At 48.0% G+C, this 25,497-nt stretch overlaps 1 protein-coding gene across 3 annotated transcripts in view; it reads right to left on the reverse strand.

The window, feature by feature from the left end:
* Nucleotides 1-25,497, reverse strand: part of CSMD2 (CUB and Sushi multiple domains 2) — a 259,895-nt gene that overhangs the window by 58,876 nt on the left and 175,522 nt on the right. For all 3 annotated transcript variants that reach the window (XM_057403460.1, XM_057403458.1, XM_057403459.1), the window contains 12 exons: nucleotides 22,036-22,238; nucleotides 19,953-20,144; nucleotides 17,290-17,428; nucleotides 16,592-16,779; nucleotides 10,788-10,982; nucleotides 9,713-9,829; nucleotides 7,450-7,563; nucleotides 7,217-7,312; nucleotides 4,967-5,170; nucleotides 4,074-4,198; nucleotides 1,401-1,497; nucleotides 327-431 (listed from right to left, as the gene is read on the reverse strand). In XM_057403460.1, the coding sequence (XP_057259443.1) occupies nucleotides 327-431; nucleotides 1,401-1,497; nucleotides 4,074-4,198; nucleotides 4,967-5,170; nucleotides 7,217-7,312; nucleotides 7,450-7,563; nucleotides 9,713-9,829; nucleotides 10,788-10,982; nucleotides 16,592-16,779; nucleotides 17,290-17,428; nucleotides 19,953-20,144; nucleotides 22,036-22,238 (1,775 nt within the window). The remainder of the gene's footprint in view (nucleotides 1-326; nucleotides 432-1,400; nucleotides 1,498-4,073; nucleotides 4,199-4,966; nucleotides 5,171-7,216; nucleotides 7,313-7,449; nucleotides 7,564-9,712; nucleotides 9,830-10,787; nucleotides 10,983-16,591; nucleotides 16,780-17,289; nucleotides 17,429-19,952; nucleotides 20,145-22,035; nucleotides 22,239-25,497) is intronic.

Raw genomic sequence — 25,497 nt, forward strand, 5'->3', positions numbered from 1 at the left:
GGAAAACTCCCCATGAATTTTTCATAGTTCATCCTCCACCACTCTCCTGCCCTACAACACACAAACCAAACAGGTGCCTCAAAGTGCATCAGCAGCAGGATGAGGGTCACTCCATGACCCCTCATCTCCTCTACTGTGCCTATTTGATTCTCGATTTCATGTTTACTCCCTCTCTGCAACTCGAGAGCAGGGAACCACGTAATCATGGGCCTTAAGGCTCACCACCCCTTTCCACTAAACAGCTTCCACTTCTACAAGGCAATGGCTCCATAACCGTTTCCCCATCACTCAGAGGAACCGCAAGATCAAGGCTGAATTGCTCTTACTTTTGTATTCCAGGTGAAAGCCCGCAGCGGAGACACTGATATCCGAATAGAAATGCAGATAGAGCTGGTTTGAAGTGCTGTTCAGCAGCGCAGGCACTGTAGTTCCTGGAAAAACAAGAGGTGCACAGAGATACTGAAGAGGATTCTTTTTTCCTCCTCCATGTCCTCGGAGACTAGCTGCAGAAGAGGCTGAGAACAGAAGTCCTTTAACTTAACAAGCTCTCTTGGTTTTCATCAGGTTCTAATGAGGCCAATTGAGAAATACCCAAGGCTTCTCTGCAATGGCCTTTTCAAAGCCTGCTGCTGAATTTCATCATGTGAAGTTTCACCACTTACAGACCAGAGAGATGAAAAGCATCAAGAAGGGAACTGGCGATGAGGAACAGTGTGGGTGGAGCGCAGGTCACCTGTGAGGTCCTGATTCCTTCTCCCACCTCAATCCCTGGACGCTGTTGCAGCACCAGCTCAAGGCAGCTCTATCCCAAACACAAGCAGTGGGAGCAGAGCCTGGCAGTCTTTGTGCACGACCTTTCCCCTCACCAACCTCAAAGGACTTGTAGCACACGCAGCTCATTAAGTAAGTAAGAATCAGGGCCATCAGCTTGCACGTGGCTCTGCTATTTGAATGTTTTATAATGCTCTTGGGCTGCTTGCTCATCTCTGCTTTGCTGAAAGCCACCGGCCCCACTGCTGGGCAAAGCAAAGGTGGGTTTTAGCTCTTCAACCACTGACCCTGCCAAGCGCAGAGGTCTGAGCTGTTCCCACCAACCCAGCAGCGCTGTGGGAACTCCCATTGCAGGCAGTGGAAGTGCTCCTGGGTTTCTGAAAAAACCCCAAGTCTAACCCATCGGTTTTGTGTGCAAGGCTGTATCAACATTTTCTGCAGGAAGACAGAGTCAAATTCCCAACTGAACAAGACAAGAGATTCCCTTTAAGCACACGCTTAAATCTACTCAAGTTTCCGAAGCACTTAAGCATACGCTTAATTTTAGGGATGTGCTGCAGTCCAGCTGATGTGAACAGGAATTAAGCATGCACTGATGGGCTTCCCCGAACGTGATGCTGACCACGTACCAGAGAAACTTCCCAGCATGGTGGCTGTGTTATCTCCTCCATCAAACACTTCCAGGGAATCCCAGTTCTGCTCAGTAACAAAACTGATCACCTGGATCTAAAGAGAAAAAAGACAAAACAGTACAACTGCAATCTTAGAATCACAGAATAGGCAGGGTTGGAAAGGACCTTAATATCATCGAGTTTCAACTGAAAAGAGCTCAGTGCCCTGCAAACCCTGACTGCGCACACACGTGTACACGCATATGCAAGTGCATGCACACACTCGCACACACGCGCTCACACCCTGACCTCTGACCGTTCTGTGTCCCCCACTCCCCATTTTCCTGCAGTGCTCTCACCCTGTGTTCACTCCTGCACTCCAAATATCCCTCTTGCATTTGCCCTGCTAAACAGCAAGGAAAAAATACATATTTAAACATGTAATAAAACCCCTCAACTCCATTACTTCTGCCATTTTAACCTTTTTCCTCCTTGGTTTCTTCTGAATAATAAAGCAGGCTATAAAGTTCCTGCAAAGTCTTTCCCCCCCGCCAAATAAGTGCAGTTCATCTAGCTGAACTTGCAGTGACCCCCCCTCCAAAGCCATTACTGGCCACACTGACCGAGTCAATACCTTTCCCCCGTATAACTCATAATGACGCCCCTATTGTGATTTACATCATTGCAAGAGAACGTGGACTGAGATGGTGCATTTTGTTTGCTCTTACATTTCCTAAATTATTTATTCTCCTCCCCCCCCACAACTCAACGGAATAAACATTTTTAAGGTCCTAATTCTAGTCTGACATGTGGATTCACAAGGGATCTGCATCTATTTACTGCCATGTATATAAATTAATTCACTCAGGAAGGTTTGCTACAGGGATGAATAATTCATGGCAGAAGTGCTGGCTCGTACACTCATTACATAAAACTCCTGTTAGTAACTCGCCGCTACCAAGAAAGCTTTAATTTCACCTCCTCCTCTGATTTACAGTTGTTTAACCTTTAATTGTTGTACAAAATGAGGGTAAACTGATCCTTAAATTGGTATCTAATATGTGAGAATGTTGCACACAAACACGGGTGACCGGGAAGCAGAGCCGATGGCAGCGGGGTGGGTTACACAGTTGGTCCAGCTCCATGGTGGCCATCACCCTGCCTCTGGGCTGCTCCCCAACCCACAGCTCCTGCACAGGGCTTCACTATGGCTGTTTCATTTCCTGCAGGTCAATCCCTTTTTCCACGCCTTCTTCCCCCACAGAAGACTTCCAGTGGAAGCCCCAGGGTCAGAAGCTGCTGTGATTGCGACCGGCCCATGGGTCAGAGCAGAGCTGAGGGGCAGCAGGTCCCTCATCACACAGACCCGTGGGCTAAGTGGCAGCCAGGGCATCATTCAGAACACGGCAGTGCAGAGCACAGGCACCTATTTACATCTCTTTAAAAACTGAGTGAATTATCACCCCTGAGCCCAGGAGTCCCAAGCACCTTGCAAACTGCCTCAAGCAGTCCAATGTTCGGCTGAACTCAATGGATTCTCCTGCTTGGGGGGTTTGAGAACAGCTAAAATTTCAGATGAACAGGAAGTATCAATGGTGAGCAGTGAGGCTTTTGAAAACTCTATTTTAAATGGCTTCAAAAGCAAGGAGGAGAGCAGAATTTGCTGGACTGGACATGGCAAAAGCTTGGCACAGCGCTCAAAGCTGCTTCACTGTGAAGCCCCCAGTGCTGCTGGACCAGTTCTGCCCATCCCAGACCTAAGTTCAGGCTTTGCTCAGGAGTGATGGCGGTGGCACCAGGTGAGACTCCCTGTCTGGGAGGGCAGAGCTGTAATCCAGCAAGGCAGAAGTGATGTTTCAATGAAACCACTGAGAGAAACACAACTGCTGCATGCCAGCAGCTGTGAGTGCTGCAGAGGGAGGAACCCACCTACAAATCCATTTGCTGAATCCATGATAGAGAAATAAAAGCACTTAACGAAAAACCCCTGCAAAGTGGTGCAAAGAAGAAAGAAACCCTCTGATCGTGAGGCCTGTGGAGTGAATGAACCCATTACAGAGACCATCTCCTGGGTGTCAACCAACATCAGCATAACGCAGGGTAAGATGCTTCCTGTGAGGACAAGGCACGTATGTGCTGAATGGGGACTTTATCTCAGGTTTGGTCTCTGATGTCAGGCTTAATTCTCAGCATCCTCTTGCAGAACTCTTTCTGCAGAGGAACGATAAGGACCGCAAAAAGACCTGAAGAGAGAGCTCATTTACCTGGAGACAATGAACAGCAAAGCAGTAATTGTATAATCATACTGCTGCAACTCTGCTGGCATAACAAATCCACACAGGCACTCTGAGCAAGCAACTCTGCCTTGGTGTCACTTACATTGCTTTCAACATTGCATAATTAAGTGGTATAGAGAGATATGCCCAAAATACCACAATTATTTTGTTACACCAGAACAGCCACAGAGCTCCAGTGCATCTCCCACAGAGAGTGCTTTCAGGAGGCAAAAATCCATTGAAATATTACCCACTTTTGGCGCTCACAGTATAAATGAACGTCTGATTGCACATTCAACTGATCTTTTTCCTGCGAGGAGCAGTAACTTCATCACATGTGGCCTCTTTAGGCGCACCAGATACTGCGTGTTCTCCTCTCCAGCCCCTGCCGCAGTGCCAGCTGCTGACCCCCTACCTGTATCCCTGCTCCTTCGGGGACTGTTATCTTCCACACGCAGTTGAGGCTGTTCAGGTAAGGCTCGGGGAAGCCAGGGGACAGAATGGTTCCTTTGCGCTCAGTCAAATTCCCACCACACGGCACTGCAATAAGCAGAGGACCATTTGGAAGAGGAAGGACTTGGCTTTATGCTAAAAACATTCTCTTTAAAACATCTGTCCACAGGCAAGAAAGCAATCCGAGCTGGCTCATGATTTAAGGGCAAGATTTGTACGAATAATCCCCTTTTTAGTAACTCTCTCATACAACTTCTAACACCAGCAGCGTGTGGTCCTTAGCTGTGGAGAACACTCTGTTCATCAGCCCATGAGACCGGTTCTTTAGGAACTGCTCTCCTCCAAAGAAGGTGAAAGCAGCTTTCAGACAGATCTGATTTATTCCAGATGCTGTCCCAGATCTCACAACGAGTATTAGATTAAAAGGTCCCTGCCCTGACATTCGGGGTTAACTGCCCTTGTTCATAGACAGGGACCTCAAAGCTCCTCCAACTCCAACCCCTGCCACGGGCAGGGACCCCTTCCACTGGAGCAGCTTGCTCCAAGCCCCTGTGTCCAACCTGGCCTTGAACACTGCCAGGGATGGGGCAGCCACAGCTTCTCTGGGCACCCTGTGCCAGCGCCTCAGCACCCTCCCAGGGAAGAGCTTCTGCCTAAGAGCTCAGCTCAGTCTCCCCTCTGGCAGGTTAAAGCTATTCCCCTTGGCCTGTCCCTACATCCCTTGTCCCAAGCCCCTCTCCAGCTTTCCTGCAGCCCCTTTGGGCACTGGAGCTGCTCCCAGGTCTCCCCTTCAGGAGCCTTCTCCTCTCCAGGCCGAAGCCCACAGAACAAGCCCCACATCCCAAGGATACCTACCCACACAGGTGGGTACGGAAACGTTCCACTGCGCCAGCGCGCCGGGCATGGTGAGGCACTGGATGCTGCGGGAGCCCTGGAGCGCGTAGCCAGCGCTGCACTCGAACCGCACCACCGCTCCCACCGCGAAGTCGCTGCCCAGGCGCCGGCCGTAGCGTGGCTCCGGCACGGAGCTGCACTGGGTGGCACTGGTGCGGGGCACCGCTGGCGATGCAGGCGGGAGGGACCAGCAGGCGGGTGCGATGTGGCAGAGCAGAAAGAAAACCAAAGAACCCGTTAGAGCAAACGTTCCGGTGATGCTAAGTGCCAGAATTAAACACCCATTAACAACCCAGCAACCTGATCCACCTGAACCCACAGAGATGCGGAACCCAAACATGACCACTGAGAAGTAAAGAGCATCATTTCACTCAAATGTTTGTCAGTTCAAGTGATACTTGAAATAAAAGCAGCTGGACCATTACAGAACCACGCACGCTTTCTCAGATGGGGCTGTTTGTCTTCTGGAAACCTACAATCACATCTGAAAGGTCGCTTCTAAAGAGGGAAACCGAGGCATTCAGCAGTGACTTTCCAAACGCTGGTTTGCCGTATAATGCTAGAGCCTCAGCAGAAAACCCTTCAGGTTTCTCAGCTCACTCAGCCTCATTCCTGTAACGGACATCAATTTTAAACAATCTCCTTCATGATGAGAAAGGTAAAAGCAAGAAAAGGGGAATTTAAGCTGTGATGCTGCACCGTGAGCTGTTGAAATTGCCTGCACTCCTGTTCAATTCTGCAAACTACAGTCAAAGAGAGAAACAGAGCACCTGACATCTGAAAAACGAGTCAAAGAAATGTCTATTGCTAAGAAATGAATTCATCTTCTTCTCTTGCTTTATAATTTACTAGTGCTTAATGCCTGAGTTGCTGGGAGGGAAAAAACATGGAGATGATGAGCACATTAGCTGTACTCCTTGATTTTAATTTGATTCAGAGGTGAATGTCAAACCCACTGTCAGAGGCATCACACAGATGATCAGCACGAAGCTGAAGTGTGTCAGTGGTCTGGGGAGGGGAACATAGAGGCAGAAGGGAGCCACTTGTGAAGAAGCAAATCCAAGGTAGCCAACACACTTACGGATCTGTCCCCTGCTCAGGTAACCCCAGATCAGCCGTTTGGGTGGCCTTGGCCTCTTTCCAAACCATGGGAAGAATTGTGCCTGACCCTGCAGCTCCGCTCTCCAGCTCAGGCTGCTTTGGGCTTACCAATTTCTTGCTCCTGGGGAGCTTGTCCCATTGTGCATCACTGGATGGGTGAAATTTTGGGTGAGAAAACTCCTCATTTGTGTAAAAATGAGAGTAAACAGCATTAGAGCCTGGCCAGGCAGAGCTGAACCAGCGCTGGCTCTTTCTTTTACTCCTGCTTTCCCTGCAGTAATCACTGCAGACTCTCTACCTCATAATTACCATGAAGAAGGGAGGAGGTAATCTTTCCTGATTTCATCAAAACCTTTGCTTTGCTGAAATCTATTTAAAGATTACTATCAGAACTACAGTTGTTTTACAATAATTAGGCAGAAATTCAAGGGAACTTATCTCTGGCCACTAAAACCCAAACCATCCTTCACTTTGCTTCCAGAGAAGGTACAGGTTGCCCCTGCTGCCTGTCCCCACTTGACAGTAATGCGGGTGCAGAAGCTGGGCTGAACCACAGACAGCGGTACAGAGCGCGTGGGTGAGAAAGCCCTTCTGTTTTCCCACTACTGTGTGCATCACTTTCTATTTACTACTTTCAGATCTCTAAGTGGGACTTGTTCAATGCCACGCAAGCTGTTACTGAGAAGGATCAAGGGCAGAAGTTTGACAGCAGGAGGGCTAAGCCTATGGCATGCCAGAGGAAGGATTTTACGGAGCTGCTAGACAAGTGTTCAGCTGCTTACACTGAGCAAGGTGCTAAAACACCACTGGGAAAAATAGCTGGCGTCTAAGTCTCAAGAACTCACTGGGTACCCAGGGCATGATTCAGCGAGGTACTCCTGATACCAACCCTGCCATGTGCGAGGGTTGAGGCAGAGGGAAAACAGAATGTCTGAGTACGAAGTACCTCCAGCAGCCAGACAGCCCCAACAATCTTCATCTCCTGTGATACCTCCCATTCAGACACGATGCGTGCAAGGACCCACAGACACCGAAAGCAGTCCAGGATGCTTCGAGATATCACTGTACCTTTGACCGGTGTGAGGACACCTCCAGAACAACTGTACTCACCTTGGTAGACAAAATGAAAACCTTTGGCTGTAGACTGCCCCTTGGAACTGAATTTGATGAGAATCTGGTTGGTGGTAGCTAACGGTAGCGATTCACCTAATGAGAAGAGATAAAACACGAGAGACAGAGATTACAGCACCAGCTACGCACAAGGCTTTCACAGAGCAAGGTGCTAAACAGCAGCCTGTGTTTTTAGCTGCTTTTCCCAGCAGCAACAGGGACACGTTCCCTACCTGTGTGAGAGCCTGAGAGGGAGCTGAGGAGCCGGGAGTGCTGGTTGGGGCCATCATGGACTTCAATGACATCGTTGAGTGCAGTCTGGAAGAAGGCGAACTGCCCAAAGACCACTGTGAAGAGAGGGAGATGGTCAGGACCATGGCTGTGCCCATGCAGCCAGGGGCTGGAGCTGAGGCACTTCAGCTGCTCTTGTTTCAGGAGCTTGGCACAGGTAAGAAGGGCCTGACTGACAGCCCTGGGAGATGGGAGCCCTTTATGTATCCACAAAGTAGGCATAATAGAAGCAGCAACCAGCCTCCCCCATGTTCACTTGCCAGTACGCTTTAACACCGATTCACAGGCCAAAAGGGATTCTTCTGTGAATCATTCCATTTGTCTGCCTACATACACAAGGTATATAATTTCACTAACTGCTAATGATTATTCATTATTTGTGTTGAACCTCTGTCATGAAGCTGGCCCCCACTGCATTAGGCACTGCACAAGACACAAACAAAATAATCCCTGTCCTGAAGAACTCAAATGTCTAGACTGAAGCTCTCTGGCCGGGGAGGATGGCTGCTAGGGAAAGAGGACACTCACAGATTCATTACCAGCAGGTCCTAAGCCTGTCCAGAGAGATTGCAAAGGAGGAAGCCCTGCTCTGCGTCTTACTGCACATGCTGCAAAAGCAGCCAGGAGCAGGGAGAGCTTATAAAAGGGAGAAAATGATGAGAGGATTAAAGCACTTTTTAGCTGGAGCAAGGAGACTTTGCCTATTTATTTTTCAGAATATACCAACAGTTTATTTCCTCCCAACTCTGCACGTGGAAGATTTGCTCTCTCCGCTCCTCTCCTAGCTTTGCATTTGCAAGTTTTAAGTGCCCAGTTGCAGATTCCCAAGCTGAGAGGTCTCTTGCTGTGAAATTCATCATCCACCATTTGCTTCCTGCACATTCAGGTTTCCAGCACAGCGCTGACGTTGGGAACACTGAACAAGTGACGATGGCACACCCTGATGCCTGCTGTACACAGAACCCAAGAAGTGAAGGCCATGGGAAATGTGCAACATTCACTACTAATGGTTTTCCTGCTGGCTTTTAATGAAGCTATTGAAAGGTAGCAGGTGGAAAAGAGAAGCTAATTTAGCTCTCATCCCTCTGCAGGCAAAAGTCAAACTTGCAGATCAAGACTGTCTATCCTTCTAGCTATCGTGTTCCTTAAGACAGTATCGAGATCAGGTACAGTAAAACAGGTTAGCTGTGAGAGCAGTGTAGGATTTCATCACTTAGCTTGAGGAATGGAACCTGGATGCATGCAGGCAGAAGGGAATTCGAGTGAAAGGAGTTCATAACCGATGTCTGAACACGGTATCCTCATTTCACACCTTGCTATCGTAGCAAAGGAAATCACAAACAACTGAAAACACCACAGGGACTGACGAGATCAATACAGCGCACTGAGCAGCAGCATCAAATGAGAGAATTTAGAGACCTTCACCTGCCAGAGCTGTCAGTGCAAGTGCTTTTAAGAACTTCAAATTCCCTTCAAACAAGAAAATATGTTAACCAATATTAATATCCAGCTAGCTGCCTCTAAGGCTTACAGAGCATCGATCACTCCTGTATTTCAGCTCTGACCAAAATGCCACAGCACTGGAGCCTGTAAGAATGAGAGTCCATGTAAATGGAGCTGGCTTTTGTTTGGATCTGGGTTTAGAATGAAATTTACATACTATTTAAAACCAAAACCTGGCTGCACCCCCACAGAGCTACACTTACACATGCATCCCAGCACAGGTTCTTTAGCACCGTGCTCAGTGTGCGTTTATGGTGAACACATTTTGTACTCTCAGAGGTCCTCTGAGTGCTGCCTGCATTAACTGCCATGAGTCGTTTTTCGCTGAACTCTATGAGAGGATATGGTGCAGGAACTGGAGGGGGAAGCACAGGATGGTGGGTTTGTTATCTGGGGGTTTGTACTTGGGGGTTTGTTACTTGTGGGTTTGTTACCTGTGGGCTTGTTACCTGTGGGTTTGTTACTTGTGGGTTTGTTATCTGTGGGCTTGTTACCTGTGGGTTTTTCTGATTTTTTTAAATTCAGAAAATTCCCATTATCCCTGCAGACTACACCAACGAATAAACAGCATCCAACAGTGCTACTTGCTATTTTCCAATCTCCCTTATGTCCATTTACAGATGCGCTTATTCTACCACTCTGTTAAAACCCAGCCGAACAAGGGAGCTGCACAAGAGCAGAACGGTGGTCAAAGCCCAGTACCGTAGTCCTTCGGCACGACGATGAAGTACAGGCACACCTGGCCACTGGTGTAGTTCTGGGGATAATTTGGAGAGAGGACGACGCCGTCCGAGCCTGTGTACTGACCACCACAGGGTGCTGGAAGAGAAAGGGGAGAAGAGATTCCCGAGCGTGCCCGTACCCAAGCTATCCATGGAACATCAGCCTTCTTCCTGCTGCTCTTGAGATGCGCCCTCCGTGCCCTGCAGTGGCACCTGCCCCAGCCACCATCCATCCCTTGCTTTGGGCATCCCAGCTCTCACGGCAAGTTCTTCTGAAGGAAAATAAAGCTTATCCCTGAGCTGAGTTCACGCCTGCTTCACACTTCATTAGCGAGTGTGCCAATGCTGAGGGATGCTGTGTATGGTGCTGTAGGTGAATGTGCCATCTGCACTGCTCTCCACACAACCTCAAAGCTCAGGACCTGTCAGAAGTGGCTCCTATGCTTTTCTCTTTCTCAGCCTGGCTCCAGAGGGCCCATGTCCTCCCTGCCAGCACCTCTCCAATGCAGAGGTTTCATTCTTCCAATCAGCACAGACTGACAGCTATCTCTTGACTCACTTCTCAGCTTAAGCTCTGACTGCAAATCCATCACTTAAACCGTTTTCTCATTAAGGCAGAAAACAAAACAAAATAACCGCAAAAGCCCTAAGAAGAAAATGCTTTCTCCTTTCTCAGTAATCTCTGACCCTGCTCAGGAAAGAACACGCTTAAGGGCTTTGATTAGAAGGGATCAGGTTAAGCAAATGTTGAAGTGACTTCCTGAATCCTGCCCTGCACTAAGGACACAGGATTTGCCACGCACATAATGTCATGCACATCATCTGCTGTGTCCAGGTTTGTGTCTCTCTCAAAAGAAGGTTGAAGAAACCTCACATAAGTCAGCTCTTCCTGCCCTCTGGGTGTTAAAAAATCATGAACACTGAGAAAAACCCTTCTGTCCCTCTGCGAGCAGCTCTGCCCAAAACTAACATCACAGTTTTGATGAGGACAAACTGCTGAAGTATCTGGAGATAGGTAAATCATTCTTTACTCACTGTCTCCCCTTGGACTTTACCTGTACAGGTAGGTCGAGGTTTGTTCCACGTGGGTTTTCCATCCTCTCCCATTATGCACGTCAGCGTGGAGACCCCTTCAATATCATACCCACCGTCGCAGTAGTAGGTGATGGTGGATCCCAGCTTCAGGTCCGTACCCACGCGGGTGCCGTTCTTGATCGAGCCAGGGTCGAAGCACGACTCCCGGGGATTCTCTGCAAGAGAGGATTGGAACGGCCGAGATCTTCACTGGTCTGATACAGCTGCTCTAGGATTCTGGTCAACGACACGGTCCTTGGCGTTTCTCATCTGGGAATCTCACGTATATCATAAAGACTAGCACCATTTGGAGAGCTTAGATTTCAAGCATGATTTGAAGAGCTCAGATTTCAAGCATGATGAGCTCAGATTTCATGCTGCTGAATCTAGAGAACTGCATGGGCAGATTCCGGTCCAGACCTTTCCCTGGTGCTCAGCTCCAGCATAAGTACACTTCCAAGAAGGAAAACTTCAGTTCACAGCCAATTACTGGCACCCAAAACCCAATCAAACCCATTTAACAACCTGCACTTGCTCTCCCTTCCTTGCACAGGGGACAGGCTGCAAAGAACTTTGCAAACCAGGGCACAGAAACACAAATTGAACATGAAACGTATTTCAGATGTGCCACATCTACTGTGATACTGTTTCCTGCTCCGGCAGGGGGATTGGACTAGATGATCTTTCGAGGTCCCTTCCAATCTCTAACATACTGTGATACTGTGATACATCTGTTCAAGTTACTTCCCTGGCACCCATCATTCCTGTATCTAGGAGCTGTCTGTTCTTGCCATGGAAATACATCGTGCCATGTGCTAGCTGGTTGACTCTCCAGATGTGCAGCGTGGCTGCAATTATGGCAAAATGATAACAAGCAGTTAGACAAAAATGAAGACATTTCTCTCTCTGTTCACTATGCCCTGCAGAGTTAAAAAACCCCATTTACATATGAAAATTCCAGTAAAGACTACGGAGCTGTCAGGACTTGGGTTTTTCTTTCCTTCTTCTGAGGGCTTTTTCCTCTTTTTTCTTTTTTTTTTTCCTGCATGAAATACAATTAGAGGCTTTGATTAATCCTGCTCTTTTGTCATTTGGAAATTGCTCATTAAAGATGAGGGCTTTCCTGAGAGCAGTGGGTCTGTGAACAATTATAATGTGTTTAAGCATTAAATCATGGGCTTTTAGTATTTGGGGAAAGGGTTGAGGGAGAAACAGAAAACAGAAAAAGCCCCCAGATCTTGCTTTTGTGTCTTTGTTTGCAGTGAGAAATAGGCTTGGTTCTAGGCTTCCCTTTACACAAGAGCTGTGCCACCAGGTGAAGAGGGCACGAAAGGATGGGAAATGTTTCCACCAGGAACAGCTGCCCTGAGCTGGGGCACTGGGTTTGCCTGGAACACCAGTTCCCTGTTTTGGAGCCAGAGGCTGGTCAACCCCCAGTGCCCCTCACAAAGCATCACACCAGACATCAGTCTGTACCATCAGACTTTAAATCATGAAGTCCGGCTCTCCTCCGTGTCAGTGGTGTCCTGGCGCATGAACTTTGGACAACCAACCCTGTTCTCCAACCACGTAACTTGTTCCCATTTATCTGATCCTGGGAAGAGGCACACACGTGCCTAGAAGCGTAACTACTGAAGCATTCAAAAGAGAGCTGTGATACTCAGAACGTGACGGAGAAAACTGATGTTCTAAGACACAAGAATTCAACAAATACTTGTATCCATTATTTCTTGTGTGGGATCTGACGGTAGGTCCTGCTGAGACACCAGCTAGACACAGAAGAGAAATCTTGATCACTGTGAGTTAAGGTATCAGGACCAGAAACCAGTTTGTTTCAGTCACAGCATCAGGAAGCAAAGCCCTTGGCTCTCTGGTCAGCTCAGATGAACACACTCCCTCCTCATTTATCCTCACGCTTGTGAGACACCGGCTGTAGATGGAGAAGTGAGACTTTACCATTACAGCAAGTCACTGGAATACCCAGTGCAGGCTGATCACCACAGCCCATGGAGGTGACAAACTGCTTCTGGGCATCAGTCAACCACGGCCCTGAAGATGAGCAGCGCAGCTGCATGGCACAGAGGCCACTGCAGCACAAAAGCCATTTGCAAGTGTCAATGCTTTGTCTGCTTGTCCAAAACATGTTTTCAATCCCCAAGCCTTAATTTCTCTGAATTACTAATATTCACTTTCAGACCTTTCCATACAGAAGCTGCACCCAACAGCTTCCTTCTGACCACTTCATGCCCCTTGTGTTATTTTGAAGTCTCACTGCCTTTCATCTACCAAGTTGATGCGGCTTCAACTTGTCAGTCAGCCTCCCACCTGGCTGTCAAACGTCTCAGCCGTGTGCTTGATCTCAGCCCCTGCATTTGCTTTGAAAAATCATGACACTGCATGCTCAAGTCACTGGCAACTGCTGAAAAAGGGCTGGTGGCTGATTGTGGAGCAGCAGCCCCACTGCTTTGGTTGTGTTCTCCTCATCCCTGACTGCTCCTGCTCCCTTGAGGGTCTGTGCCTTCAGGGACACTGCTCACCTCGGAGGACGATGCATCCTGACACTAGTCCTATGCATGTCTCCAGCTGAGCACTCCTCTGCAGATGAGCTGCCCCGAAGATCCTCAGCAGTGGGCTACAAACGGAGGCAGGAGCTCAACTTTAAAGAAGTCGTTGGTTGCATGGTGACTGCAAAAGACTCATAGAGGGATGTGGGAAAGCCACAGCTTCCCCAGCCTTTGATTCATGAGGCAATGAAGTGAGTACAGCACAGCTTGCCCATTTAGAATTAACATTTTATTTCCACCCAGACACTTCAGAAATCAAGGACTTTACTCTGATGTCCCAATTAACATGGATCCAGGCTGCCAAATGTTTAGAAAAGATCAAGACAAAAATGCCATGAGGACTGGTTCATTAGTCCACAGAAAGCAGCGTTTCCTGTGCTTCCCCTCTCTTGTCCCAAGGAAAACTCTAAGCCTGCATAAGCTCCTAGGCCGGGAGGTCAGGCTTTCACCTGCACATTCGAGAACAGCTTCACCCGAGAGCTGTTGTTTGCAAAGCGCATCATGAATTCCATAACTGAGAACATGGGGAAGCCTTTATTGAGAGCTAAGCCTTACACAACCCCAAGAGAAACTGTCTAGAAGACAGTCCTGCACAACAGACATCTATACTGAAGACAGGACAAATTATGTCAGGGTTTAAAGTCCAGGTGTAGCCTGGGCACCCCAAGCAGCTTGGCTACTCCGTACCAGCTGGCCAGGAGCCCAGCATGCTCCAACTTACTCCAGCTACATGGAACACCTTTTCCAAAGGCCTGACCTGCTTTTCAAATGCAAACTGTTCTAGGATCAAGCATCATCTCCTATTTCTGACTGTTTCAACAGCAAACAGTGCTGGGTATTTTTTAACAGCTTGCTTTGCAATGGATTTTACAGTGTTTCCGTGGGGAATCGGTACCTTAAATAACCCATAAATAATCCTGAATGTACGTTTATAAGCTAAGGAAGGGCAAAATAGTTCTGGGGAAATAAGAATGGATTTGAAATAAGGCTTGGGGTTTGTTTTAGGTTTTTTCCATTCCTTTGGAAGGGTGAAAAGTAATCAGTTTTGCTTCATTTGCTTTCAATTTCACGCCTCTTCGCTTCTGGCCCACCACAGCAACAGGAAGCACTGAAACGCGTGGGGAAACCTCCCGCTTTGGAGCATCCACCCTGGAAACTCCTCCTTACCCTCTGCCCCCAGCACGAGCACCAAACCACCAGCTCATCAGGGTGAGCTGCTCGGATGGAGGCAGCAACTGATGGGGTTTGAGCCACTTCTGTGCTCATGGCAGAGGTCCTCAACACACACGAGATGTAAGGGGGGAATAACGTGGGAAAAGCTCTCCAAACAACAGCCTACCCTTCACACTGCCAATGAAGTGCGGTCTCCATCTGATATCAGTGCATGAATACACAAAATTTATCTTAATGAAATGACCAGCACTGGTGAGTGGTGAGGAGAAAAATGCACCTCACAAGCCCCCTAATGAGGTTTCATTTGTTAACGGCTTTCTGGCTGCCCGAAGAGAAAGTGGGAAAGAAGAAAACCAAAGACTTCATGTTTAGTAAAATGAATTCTAATGACAGCAGAAGAACATTAATCTCTTGGCTCTTAAGCAGTGCTCACAGTCCTGTCGTTTCCTAACTTTGCTAGAGGGAATTTCATCTTTTGAGGGTAACTGAGAGGAATTGCCATTTCATTACCTTTTAACCTCTGGTCAGGTAAATTCAAAAGCAGGAACCACAGACTGGAAACAAGGTTATGGGAAGAGAGAATTGCCCAAATACACAGAAAAAGCAGCAGCATCAGCAGCCCATCAGCTCTCCATCACGGGTTATTACTGCTCCCACAGCACACAGTTGGGCCAACAAGACTCAACAGCCTGTTTCAGAGTACACCACGATGCAAAGCCATGTTTCACAGTGGCACACATCCAGTACAGCTGAAGCCATCGATGTTTTTTTCCCCATACTGCAAGCTAGTCCATAAAGGCCAGAGCAGGCTGCAAGAACCATTTCTTTCCAGCCCTGTTTTTTCCCCAGTCAATCTTCTTTCTCCATTCTGTATAATCCCAGCTCATCAGATCCAGCTTTTCAGAGCGTATTTTCTACTACAGTTTGTAACACCTCCATTCTTCCACCCACCCTAGGCACAAACACGAACATACCTGCCAAAGCCTCCCTTTTCCCCCCATTTCCCACAGCAGCAGTGCCAGGTCTGTCACTTCTCAGCTTGCTCCACTGACAGACAGCTAAAAGCACCCAGGGAAAACTCCAACCACGTCCCCTGTCTCTCACCATTACTGCTGAAGCCACACAATGTTTTACCTCATCCTCAAGCAAGGAAGGCAAAACCAAGCCGCTGCTCTAACACCACTGTGAGCTATTCTGCTCATTTTATCAGTTATTACTGACTTTTTATGTAGATGCTTTAGAATCTTCAGTGAAGCAAAACTCACAGGTTTCAGAAGAGCTCCACTGGCTCAAGAGCTCCGAGCATCCACGTCCATGACCCTCACCTCTGGATACAGGCACCCAGTTGTGCCTGGAACACTCCAGAATGACAGTATCAGGAATTGAGACCGAGATCCCACACTGGGTATGTGTGCCTGCACCCCCTCTTCTTGGACAAAGCAGCTTTTGCCACAATAAATTAATCTCAAATCCATGGCAATGTGGAGCATTCCTAATAACCAGTTAACAGTTCAGCACACTCCAGTGCTCCAAAAGCTCAAATCTGCAGTGAAGCAGCACATTCTGCTCACTAAAGACAGAACTACCTAAATTCAGTGTGGAACAAGAAAGATTATACAGAACACAGCACATATATCTGTTTTCTGAGGAAGCTCCCTTCTTTTCCTTTAATAAGAAAGAAAAACTGATGGAGTAACTTTCTTCTCTGTTAATGAAAGCCCCACAAAGAAGCAGCCGCATGTGACTGATCCTCAGCCACGTAACAGTCCTTTAATGCTGCTCTTATCTACCTGGTGCCCTGGCTCTTCTGCCAGCCTGCAGGATGCCCTTCTCTGCAACTCCCCATTTTTCTTCCCATGCCTCTTAGCCAGCTGTGGTGGTAGCAAAGCAGGCTGCAGGATTACTGCCTGAAGAGAGGCTTCCACAGGGTCTAGAGCTGCTCTCACTTGGTTCAGTGAGGTGGTTTAACCTGAGAATTTGGCAGGTCAAGCCCCGTGTGTTTGCTGAGGCAGCATCCAGGGCCAGGAGTACCCCAGAACAGCTCTTACCTGTGTAGTCAATGACAAATCCAGTGTTGCTGACTGATGCATCACTTCGGAAGGCGAGGAAGAGGTTGTTACTGCTGCTCTCTATCCTCTCGGGAAGCTGGGAGCCGTAAAAGCTTCCAATCAGGGGGCTGAGTGAATCTGGTCCATCATAGATATGAAGGAAATCATAGCCAGGCTCCAAACTGAAGCTGCAAAACCAAAGGAAAGGTGCTGGAAGTATGAGCATACTACTGCAGCCCCTAGAGAACAACAGACTGTGGTCCTGATGGGTACAGCCACAGAGGTGAGAGACTGCTTCTGCCCCAGACAGCTCCTCAGCTCAGTGCAGGACATTTCCGCCTCCATTCCACATGTAAGGAGCCACAGACTGGTGATGCAGTCAGCAGCACAAAGCATAAGGCAGTGTTGCTACAGAAGCTTCCTGTGCCGCACCAGTTACATGGTTATGTTCTGTAAAAACCATGTGTGCATCAAAAAGGAGCTGCAGGCAAAATACGTGTATCTTCCCTGAATTACGGTCATGCCTGAGAACAGACTACTGAGGATGACGGGACAGTCCTACCAGGGCTGGCTCCTTCAGAGAGGAAAGGACCCACGTGCAGACCCCGCTCACCCAGGCTGTACCCCACCACTGGTATCCCCTCCCTGTCCCCACAGGCAGCCACAGCCATGGAACCAGACAGGTCTCAGGTACCTACGTGTTAAACACCAGGGCAATGACATAGTCAGGAGACACGGTCAGCTTCCAGTCGCACTCCTTCCCTGGCGGGTAGGGCTCCGGGTACTGCGGGGACAGGATCACGCCTGCCGGTCCCGTCAGGATCCCTCCACAGGGAGCTGAAGGCAACCAAGCAAAGGGATGAGGCTTGGTCTCGGGGAAACGTCAACAGGAGCAGATGAGGTGCAGGAAGGGAGAAAGAGAGACAGACAAGGGGACAGCGAGGCAGCCTACAAAGCTGTCCAATACCAAGACATGCATTACAAGAGCTTGTAGTGGCCTTCACAGAGATGAGGGCTCTGTTACTCCAGAGAGCCTACACCTATACACACACAGAGCTATAGATGCTATTGCGATCGTCAGAAGATGCGTAAGTGAGCAACCAGAAGGAGAAGATGCTTTCTGTTTTTCTGTTGTGTTTATTTAGGCAACTGCTGGTCAAAGTCTGGCTGGTGCTAAGTAAGTGAAACATGTTGCGTGGACTAATGGCTTGCTCTTGTTTATTACAGTTACCAACACATTAAATGTCAAGCTGATTGAAAAATCAATTATTACTTTTTTAAGGCTCAAAGTGCCTGCATATATTTCCACTGTGGCAAACACTCATGGCTGACTGACAGCCCTTCTGCGGTCTCTTCACGAGGGTCGATGCTCTATGATTTCCTCCACTGCTCAGATCAATCCTCCTGGATCTGGGATGGGGTGAGAGCAAGGGCAGCACAGCCCGTGTTCAACATGGGTGTCTGACTACAGCACTGGGAACACCGAGCGGGAGATGAACCAGTACGGGACAGAAAGAACAGGATCAATCTTGGGAGGATCCTCCACGAAGGAGCGACCTTGTGTCACCCTGCCTGGGGCAGGGGGTTGGAACTGGATGAGCTTTAAGATCCCTTTCAACCCAAACCACCCTGTGACTCTAGGATCTCGTGGGCTTTTACAAGGCCCTGCAAACACACAAGAATCTCTAGGTTTCAGGTAAAATGCAGTGTGGGTTGTTCTCTAAAGATCACAGTAGAGATTCAACTAGAGACCCTTCTCCAAGGCCCAAAAGCAACTTCTTCAGCCAAGCCCAGTTGCAGGCTACTGCAGGCACTGACAACCATTACCCCTCTCAAGCAGAGAAGGAAGTCACAGCATGGACAGCGAAGACTTTAGCTGAAGGTCATGCACAAATAACCTGAAGAGCAACAGGCACCTATTCTGTGCCCGTTTGCCTTAAACCTTTAGGGCGCATTCCCCTTCCAGACTGGAAAGGCAGGGGAAAGCTCAGAAGAAACTAAAATACACAGACTAGTTTTGACATGCTGAAGGGGGATGACTCTGCAACACCCTCCCATTCCTTTGAAAATCCCACCCACAGTCTCCAAAGGATTTAAACCAGAAACTGGCCCAAGCTGCAGCTGTTTGGAGCTGGGTCGGGATACAGACTTCAAATACCCCAAACCTCTGGGGGTTGTTTTAGTGGAGGTTCCAGTTCAGCCCACGTTGTTCAGGGACTGCAGAAGCTGTACAATAAAGATGTGAAAAAGCAAAATAGAAATATAAAACCCCAGGCCCAAATTAAACCCTGTTTTCCAACTCAGCTCTAACCAGGCTGCCTGTTATCAGTTGTTACAAAACTGGTATTATCTGGCCACTAATTATTCCTCCAAATCCTTTGTCACTGAATGGAGGGAAAGAGCAAGGCACTGACTTCAGCTTCTTCAAAGGGATCATGACTCCTAAACCAAGATAGTTCAGAAAGGACCCAACACAACATCTCCAAGTCAAACTGGAGACGACCCATGGGAATGCATCGCACACCAAGATTAAAGCACTGGGTCTGAGAGCTCAGCTTCTGCTGTGAAAGAAAACTCAGCAAGAGAATGACGAGACGGGCATGACATGCAGCAGTATGATTTAGTTACAGCTCCAGGAAGACTAAAAGGACTGTCTCCATCAGGCTGAAAGGGTGCCACACTAGATCATCAAGACAGTCATTCAGAAACCAAGTCATCCTGCAGGGAGCATAAATCCCGTGCATGCTGTACAAGTTTCCTAGCTGGCATTAAATCAGATGTTAGAAATGGAATTAATGCGGTTTATTGCTTGAGATAACAGTGCATAAACAGGAATGAAGGTTACAGGTAAGTAATTTGTGGTTAGTATTTAACTGGCCAGCAAATTTGATGTTTATTGCTCCTATGTGCTTGTCATGACTATTTTTATATGTTCTGGACATACTAAAAAGAATCACTTTTACGAGCTTCTTTTATTACTTTATGAGCTCAAAGAAAATGTCAGATAGCTCTTTCTCCTGACAGAATTTGCTGTCTCCTCATGCAGAAATTATTCACCTGTGACCCAATCCTCTCCACCAAGCTGAGTTTTAAAGAAGCCTTTAATTTTGACTTGTCAGATTAAATATCATCACTTACATTGCAGTATATCCTATGAGCTTCCAGCATGAACTGGATTCTCATTGTCCCAGACGCTCTGGGGATAAACCTGAAGAGCAGTTCTAGGAGACAGCTACCTGAGACATACACCCCTCGTCACACACCTCCTCAAAGCAGGTGGGACTCACCCCTTCAGATACAGAAGTCTTGCAACAGAACAGGGCAGGGAAGGCAGTGCAGTGGAGGCTGGATGTGCTCATACCTGTGCAGGACGGAGGGTCTGGCTGCCAGAAAAATCTGTTCTCAATCTGCACACAAGTGATTTTGGCCTCCCCTTGCAGCGCGTACCCTGGATTGCACTGGAAGATGATGGAGTCACCTGCCTCTTTGCTGTCACCACTCCGGCTCCCGTTCTGGGGAATTCCTGGGTCATTGCAGGAAGTGGCAGTGGAAACTGAAAGTGTTAAAGAATACGTATTTCATACAGATAGATTTATATTTAACACAGGCTTACAGCACCAGCTGTACTGGGACTCTGTCCTTAAACACACATCAAACCAATGACTTCATTCTCCATCCCTCCTCCTTCAGTATCCCCTAAAGTTGCCACACACAAGAACTGGCTTTTCCTTTGCACTGAGCATCTGCCACTCCAGCTGGTGAAGGCTCTGGGGAACGGCAGGTTCAAGTACACTACACAGAGTGCAAGCCTGATGCATAATTGTGCACATGCATGTTTGCTTCATGAGTCCCGACACCGCTGATCTTACACAGCAGTTTTACAGAGCCGTGTGTCAGACACACGCTGCAAACCAAACCAATCCCCTGGCACCTCCCGCTTCCCCGGCAGGGCAGAGCGATTTAGCCTTCAGCCCTGGGAAGCACCAAGCCTGACCCGTCAGAAACACTTGGGTTTCCCTCCCAGTCCTTCCGCTGTGCCCCTCTGGGGTGAGATGAGCTCCTCAGCCCCTCCTCAGCGCAGGGCAAGCAGCAGAGCTTCACTACTGACTGAGCTCGGGGGCTGGCAACACCACAACTAAACAGTACGGAAAGGCCTGGAGGGATAGGAGATTTGCAAGCCTATATAGATCATTAAAGTTCACAAGATCCAAAACTGTGTACTTTTGAGCTTAGGTCTGACTACTCAGTCACACCTTGTGAACAAAGGCTTTGAGCAGGAGCATTTAAAAAAGAGCAGCTCTGTAGTGGGCAGTGGAGCAGAGCTTATTTCCTGCTAAGTTGAGGAGAGTCTGTTACACCCAGGCAGTTTAGAGAAAGCTCTTCTCAAAAGAGCCAGAGGAAATCCCCCTCTCTCTTTCTGTGCAGCTCGAGATAAGCAAGCGAGCAGCCCAGAGCAGCTCTTCCTAGCAGGAGACACAAGCCTGACAAAGAAAGAGGACAGCAGAGCTGTTCTGGGTGACGCAAAGACTTCCCTCCTCCTTGGTCACCCCAGAAGGTCTTGTACCCAGCACAAACCCTTCCCAAGGAGCTGGCCTGCTCTCCCAGCCATGCAAGGCACCCTGAGCAGAGAGCTATGGGCAGAAGTTTGGGAGAGACAAAATGAGCTCTGATGCTTGGATACGTCTGAGTCCCAGGAGGCTCGCATCACCGTTCACTCAACAGCCTCCCTGTTTACTCCCATCGCCAAGACAGCCACCTGGCTACTGGTCATGCCAGGGAAGGCCTGCAGCCTGGAAACCTCTGTGTCAGTGCTGAAATACATTACTCTAATAGAACTGAAAGGTATGTGTTTGTAAGGCCAGATCTTAGCTAACAGCAGCCAGGACTGGGGCACTGACAGACTGCAGTTGCACTACACGTAGTGCTGCTGTGAGCAATGACATCCCTATGGCCGACAGAGCTTTTCATGGTCTGCATCTCCAGGGATCCAATTTGAGGGTTTGTAAATAGACTTGGTTTTCAGAGCCCACTGACCAACTGCTCTCAGAACACCCAGGAGAAGCTGCCTGCATACTGGTGTCTTTAAGGGACCTATGGGAATGTGATGGAAAGTATCTGTAATTCCTTCTGGTGTATTCCACAATGTATTGCTCCACATCTTGCTGCCAAGTTCACAAGTTCACCACTGTGAAGGTGACTGTAGCAGAGGGAGCACAGAATTCACCTGCATTGCAAGGACAGAATAGCAAAGTTTCTCAATTTGCAGAGACTGCAGCCAAATCTGGTAGAGCACAAATGGCTGGAAGTCCTGTAAGACAGCACAATTGCTGCTCCTACCGTGCTCAATACACCATCATCATCATCAGTACTTTGCAGATGGACCTGAAATCACTTTATCAGCAAAGCTGGGCTGGGCAGTGTTGAGGAAACAATCTAAGGCCTACCTGAAAACTGAATAGCAAAGCCCTGCTTGCTTGTGAAGAAGTCAGTGTTGAACTGAAGGATGACCGAGTTGAAAGTGCTGTGGACATCACTGGGTAAGCTGGACCCGCTGATCTCCTTCAGGAGGATGCCATTCTCCACTGGACCATCCCAGATCCTCAGCACGTCGTGGAACTCCTCGGTGTGGAAAACCATGAAATGGAGCCTGTGTGGCAAAATGAACTGGAAGTCAGACCACAAAGAGCTCTGCCTTTATGTGGTCGGTACCAGCCTAAGGTAGCCTGACCCACAAGGAATGTGCTCTCTCCTGTTACCTGAACTCAGCTTGAAAGCCCTCCAGCAAACTTCATCCACCTGTAAGCCCCAAGATCTCTTGGTCACATCCATAAAAAACCCCAACTCAGTCATGGATACTAATGTTTTCTGAAAAGCTGGGTCCTTTCTGGTGTTTCTGTCCTAAAAATCCTGAGGAACAAGGTACAGGTCCAAAAGGCCATCGTGGGCAGTTAGCCAGAATGTCACAGCTGGTTTTACACTGAAGGTGCTCATTGCAATAAGCAGCTGTCACACAGACAAAAGGCTCAGCCAAGGACACATAGGAAAGCTCCAGCAGAGAGGTACAGGGGCTGTGAAGGAGAGGACGGGGTTTGTCTGTAGTTCCACTGAATTCTGTAACAGATGAACACAGAAGTATGCAGAAACTTACTCGAAAAAGAGATTTAGCAGAAAATGTGCTGGGGTCCGTTCACAACTCAAATACATTCATCCCACTGTCCCTGTGCTGCACACAGCAACAACCTTGGCTGTCCTTTAGCTTTCTTTTTTGTGTCCTGCAAAGAACCGCTCACTGGCAAGAGCCAGCATCTACTGATAAAACGCGCTGATTTTTGTTACCTGCACTCACAGCAAAGCATTTGCTCCTGGCACCAAGATAATCCTGTGTGTCAGGGGGGTGGGGGGATAGAAGAGGGAAGGAAACACCCAGCACCGCTCTTCATTAAAGCTGGAAAATAAACCCTTACCAGGGTGTTACTGCCCCAGAGGTGAACAGAAAGGGGCAGGAAAGGGTGTTCAGAAGGGGGGCAAACGGGGGTACAAGTTCTGAGCAATGGACTGCAGCACCTCCGAGGATGTGGACACACTTCACAGAGTTCTGAATAGTGCAGAACTGTACCTAGATCAGCCGACACCCAGATCCCTGCTATCCAATAAACCCCCAGTGCCACCTCCAACTGGGAAGCACTCGAAGGCAAGTTTCACTCATTTTCCAGAGTTCCCTCCTACTCCTCCTATTTCTCTCCAAGTCCCACAGACAAGTCATTTCAGCTGCAATTTTAGGTGCGTGTGCACGTGTCTGTTTGCACATGCACAGGATTAATCCTCTCTGAGTGCAGCCCTTTTAACTTTCATGGCAATAATGAGCAGAGTAATTTTTCCATCTTTCCTTCCCTCGTTCTGTGCAGATACAGCTTTATTCAAAAAGCTTTGGTGATTAATTTTAATGTAAGTTATAAATGAGAGCTTTATACAATTGTATCATGCGTGAAGAGGATTATTTTTCCAATGGATTACCATAAAAATGAAGTTGCTGAAAATGTGTGCTCTCAACTACCCAGAGATCATCTGCTCTGTTTGAGCTGCCAAATAAAGGCGCAGAAGAAGGGAGCTCTCATCTCTGATGAACAGCAGGGTCACAAAGGTGTACTACTGTACCACTGCCTGGCACCAGCGCAGCTCAGCCCTGGCCCCTTCCAAGCCTCTGGCTCAGCCTGCAAACACAAGCTCCTCGTTCGAGTACTCTTACAGAAGCAGACAGGGACTGTGCGTTAGTGAATTCACTTGCTGAAGCAGTCACTTATGCTTCTGGGGGAGGAGGAAGAGGGGGTGTTTGCTGTCTATGTTGTCCCATGAAAATCTTAAGAAAAAAAAAAAGAGGAGATTTCAACTGGAAGTTGCCTGTGTAGGAATTAAGCTGCATTGACGATGCTCTTTGTCCTGTGTTCACACCAGAAACCATCCATTATTGAACCACACTGAAGAGCAGAGCTAATGGAGAACATTTCTCCATTAAGTAACATGAAAATACCGGACCAAACCTATCTCCAGCATAAACTCATCATCTAAAAGCACCCTAGAGCTGAACATAATTAACAGCCTCTGTTGAAGAGGTGATGAGTGCTGATGTAGCAAGAAGGCTATGGTGGAGATAAAAGGGCACTGACAGTGAAGTAGTGTAGGGCTGGAACAGCAACAGGTCTCAGGTCAGCAGAGAAACAGGGCTGACACACCAGCTAACAAGCACTAGAAATTATGATGGAAGATTGTGAGAGAAGAGCATTACTGCTGAACTTACAATCTACATTTCTCCCTCTCAAGTCCCACCACTTAGCAGACACTTTCCTTGCCAATATACTTCAGTTTTCCGCTGAAGATGGCTTTAGCTGGACTGCAGTACGTGGGTACACACAGAGCAGCACTGAAATGGCTTGGGCAAGCTTCAGTGTGGGAACAGTGGCTAAGCAGCAGCAGAGATCACAGATGAAGTACCACTGAGCAGGAAACTGCCTGGATTCTGCTGGTGACTGCACTAACTTTATGAGCCAAATGTTCTCAGCACCATGCTTACCTAAGTGCCAAATTCACAGAGCTCAGAAAGAGATGACATTTCAAACTGCCATTTTCCAACTGGAAAGCAGCAACAGGACAATAAGGAAGTCAGAGGAGGAGGAGGAGAAAGGAGTCTTTGGTGTCTGTACAGACCAGATGTTTAGAAACCAACCTGAGTGTTTCCTCTGGGAGGATAATTACATTGTATGTGCTCTATTTATTATTAAACCAATAAAAAGATGTAATTAGAAGATGAAGGGTAAGTGCTGTGGTCTCAGTTTTCCAGCTGTCGACTCACCTCTGGCGGCCCTCACACCTGACTCTTCACTCTCACAACTGCAATGTGACAGAGCTCATCCCTTTCCATGTTCAGTGCTGGAGGTGAACCAAACCCAGAACTGCCTCTATCCCTTCCTGGGATGTGATCTTCCAGGAAATTTTATACATACATTATCACTTTAGGATTCTGTCACTTCGACACATATTAAACACGGTCGGGAAATTCAACATTAATCTGGTGGAGAAGATTTGGTCCTGAATGCATCACTTTGAGGGAAGGGGTTTACACTGTACATGCACATAGAAGCTCTTGGATTTTATTTTAATACAGAAAGACTACAGGCAGCAATAGCACATCATCTGGTGTCACCACTCACGGCACAAGAGCTGCTACAGGCACAGTCCAAACAGGGCTAAAAAGCTGAAGAGAAAGAAGCAATGCTACCTCTGTGCAACCCGGCAAGGAGATAAACCAGCACTTGTTCCCTCGTTTGGGATTATCAAGGTGACAGAGCATTCTCTCTGCTTGCCTTGTATAATTATTGATCTGCTTCTGGGAAAATAAGCCGCACATGGGA

This window comes from Pezoporus wallicus, unplaced genomic scaffold (genome assembly GCF_028554395.1).
Source record: "Pezoporus wallicus isolate ANWC-B61680 ecotype Strahan unplaced genomic scaffold, APGP_CSIRO_Pwel_v1 contig_8232, whole genome shotgun sequence".
Lineage (NCBI taxonomy): Eukaryota > Metazoa > Chordata > Aves > Psittaciformes > Psittacidae > Pezoporus > Pezoporus wallicus.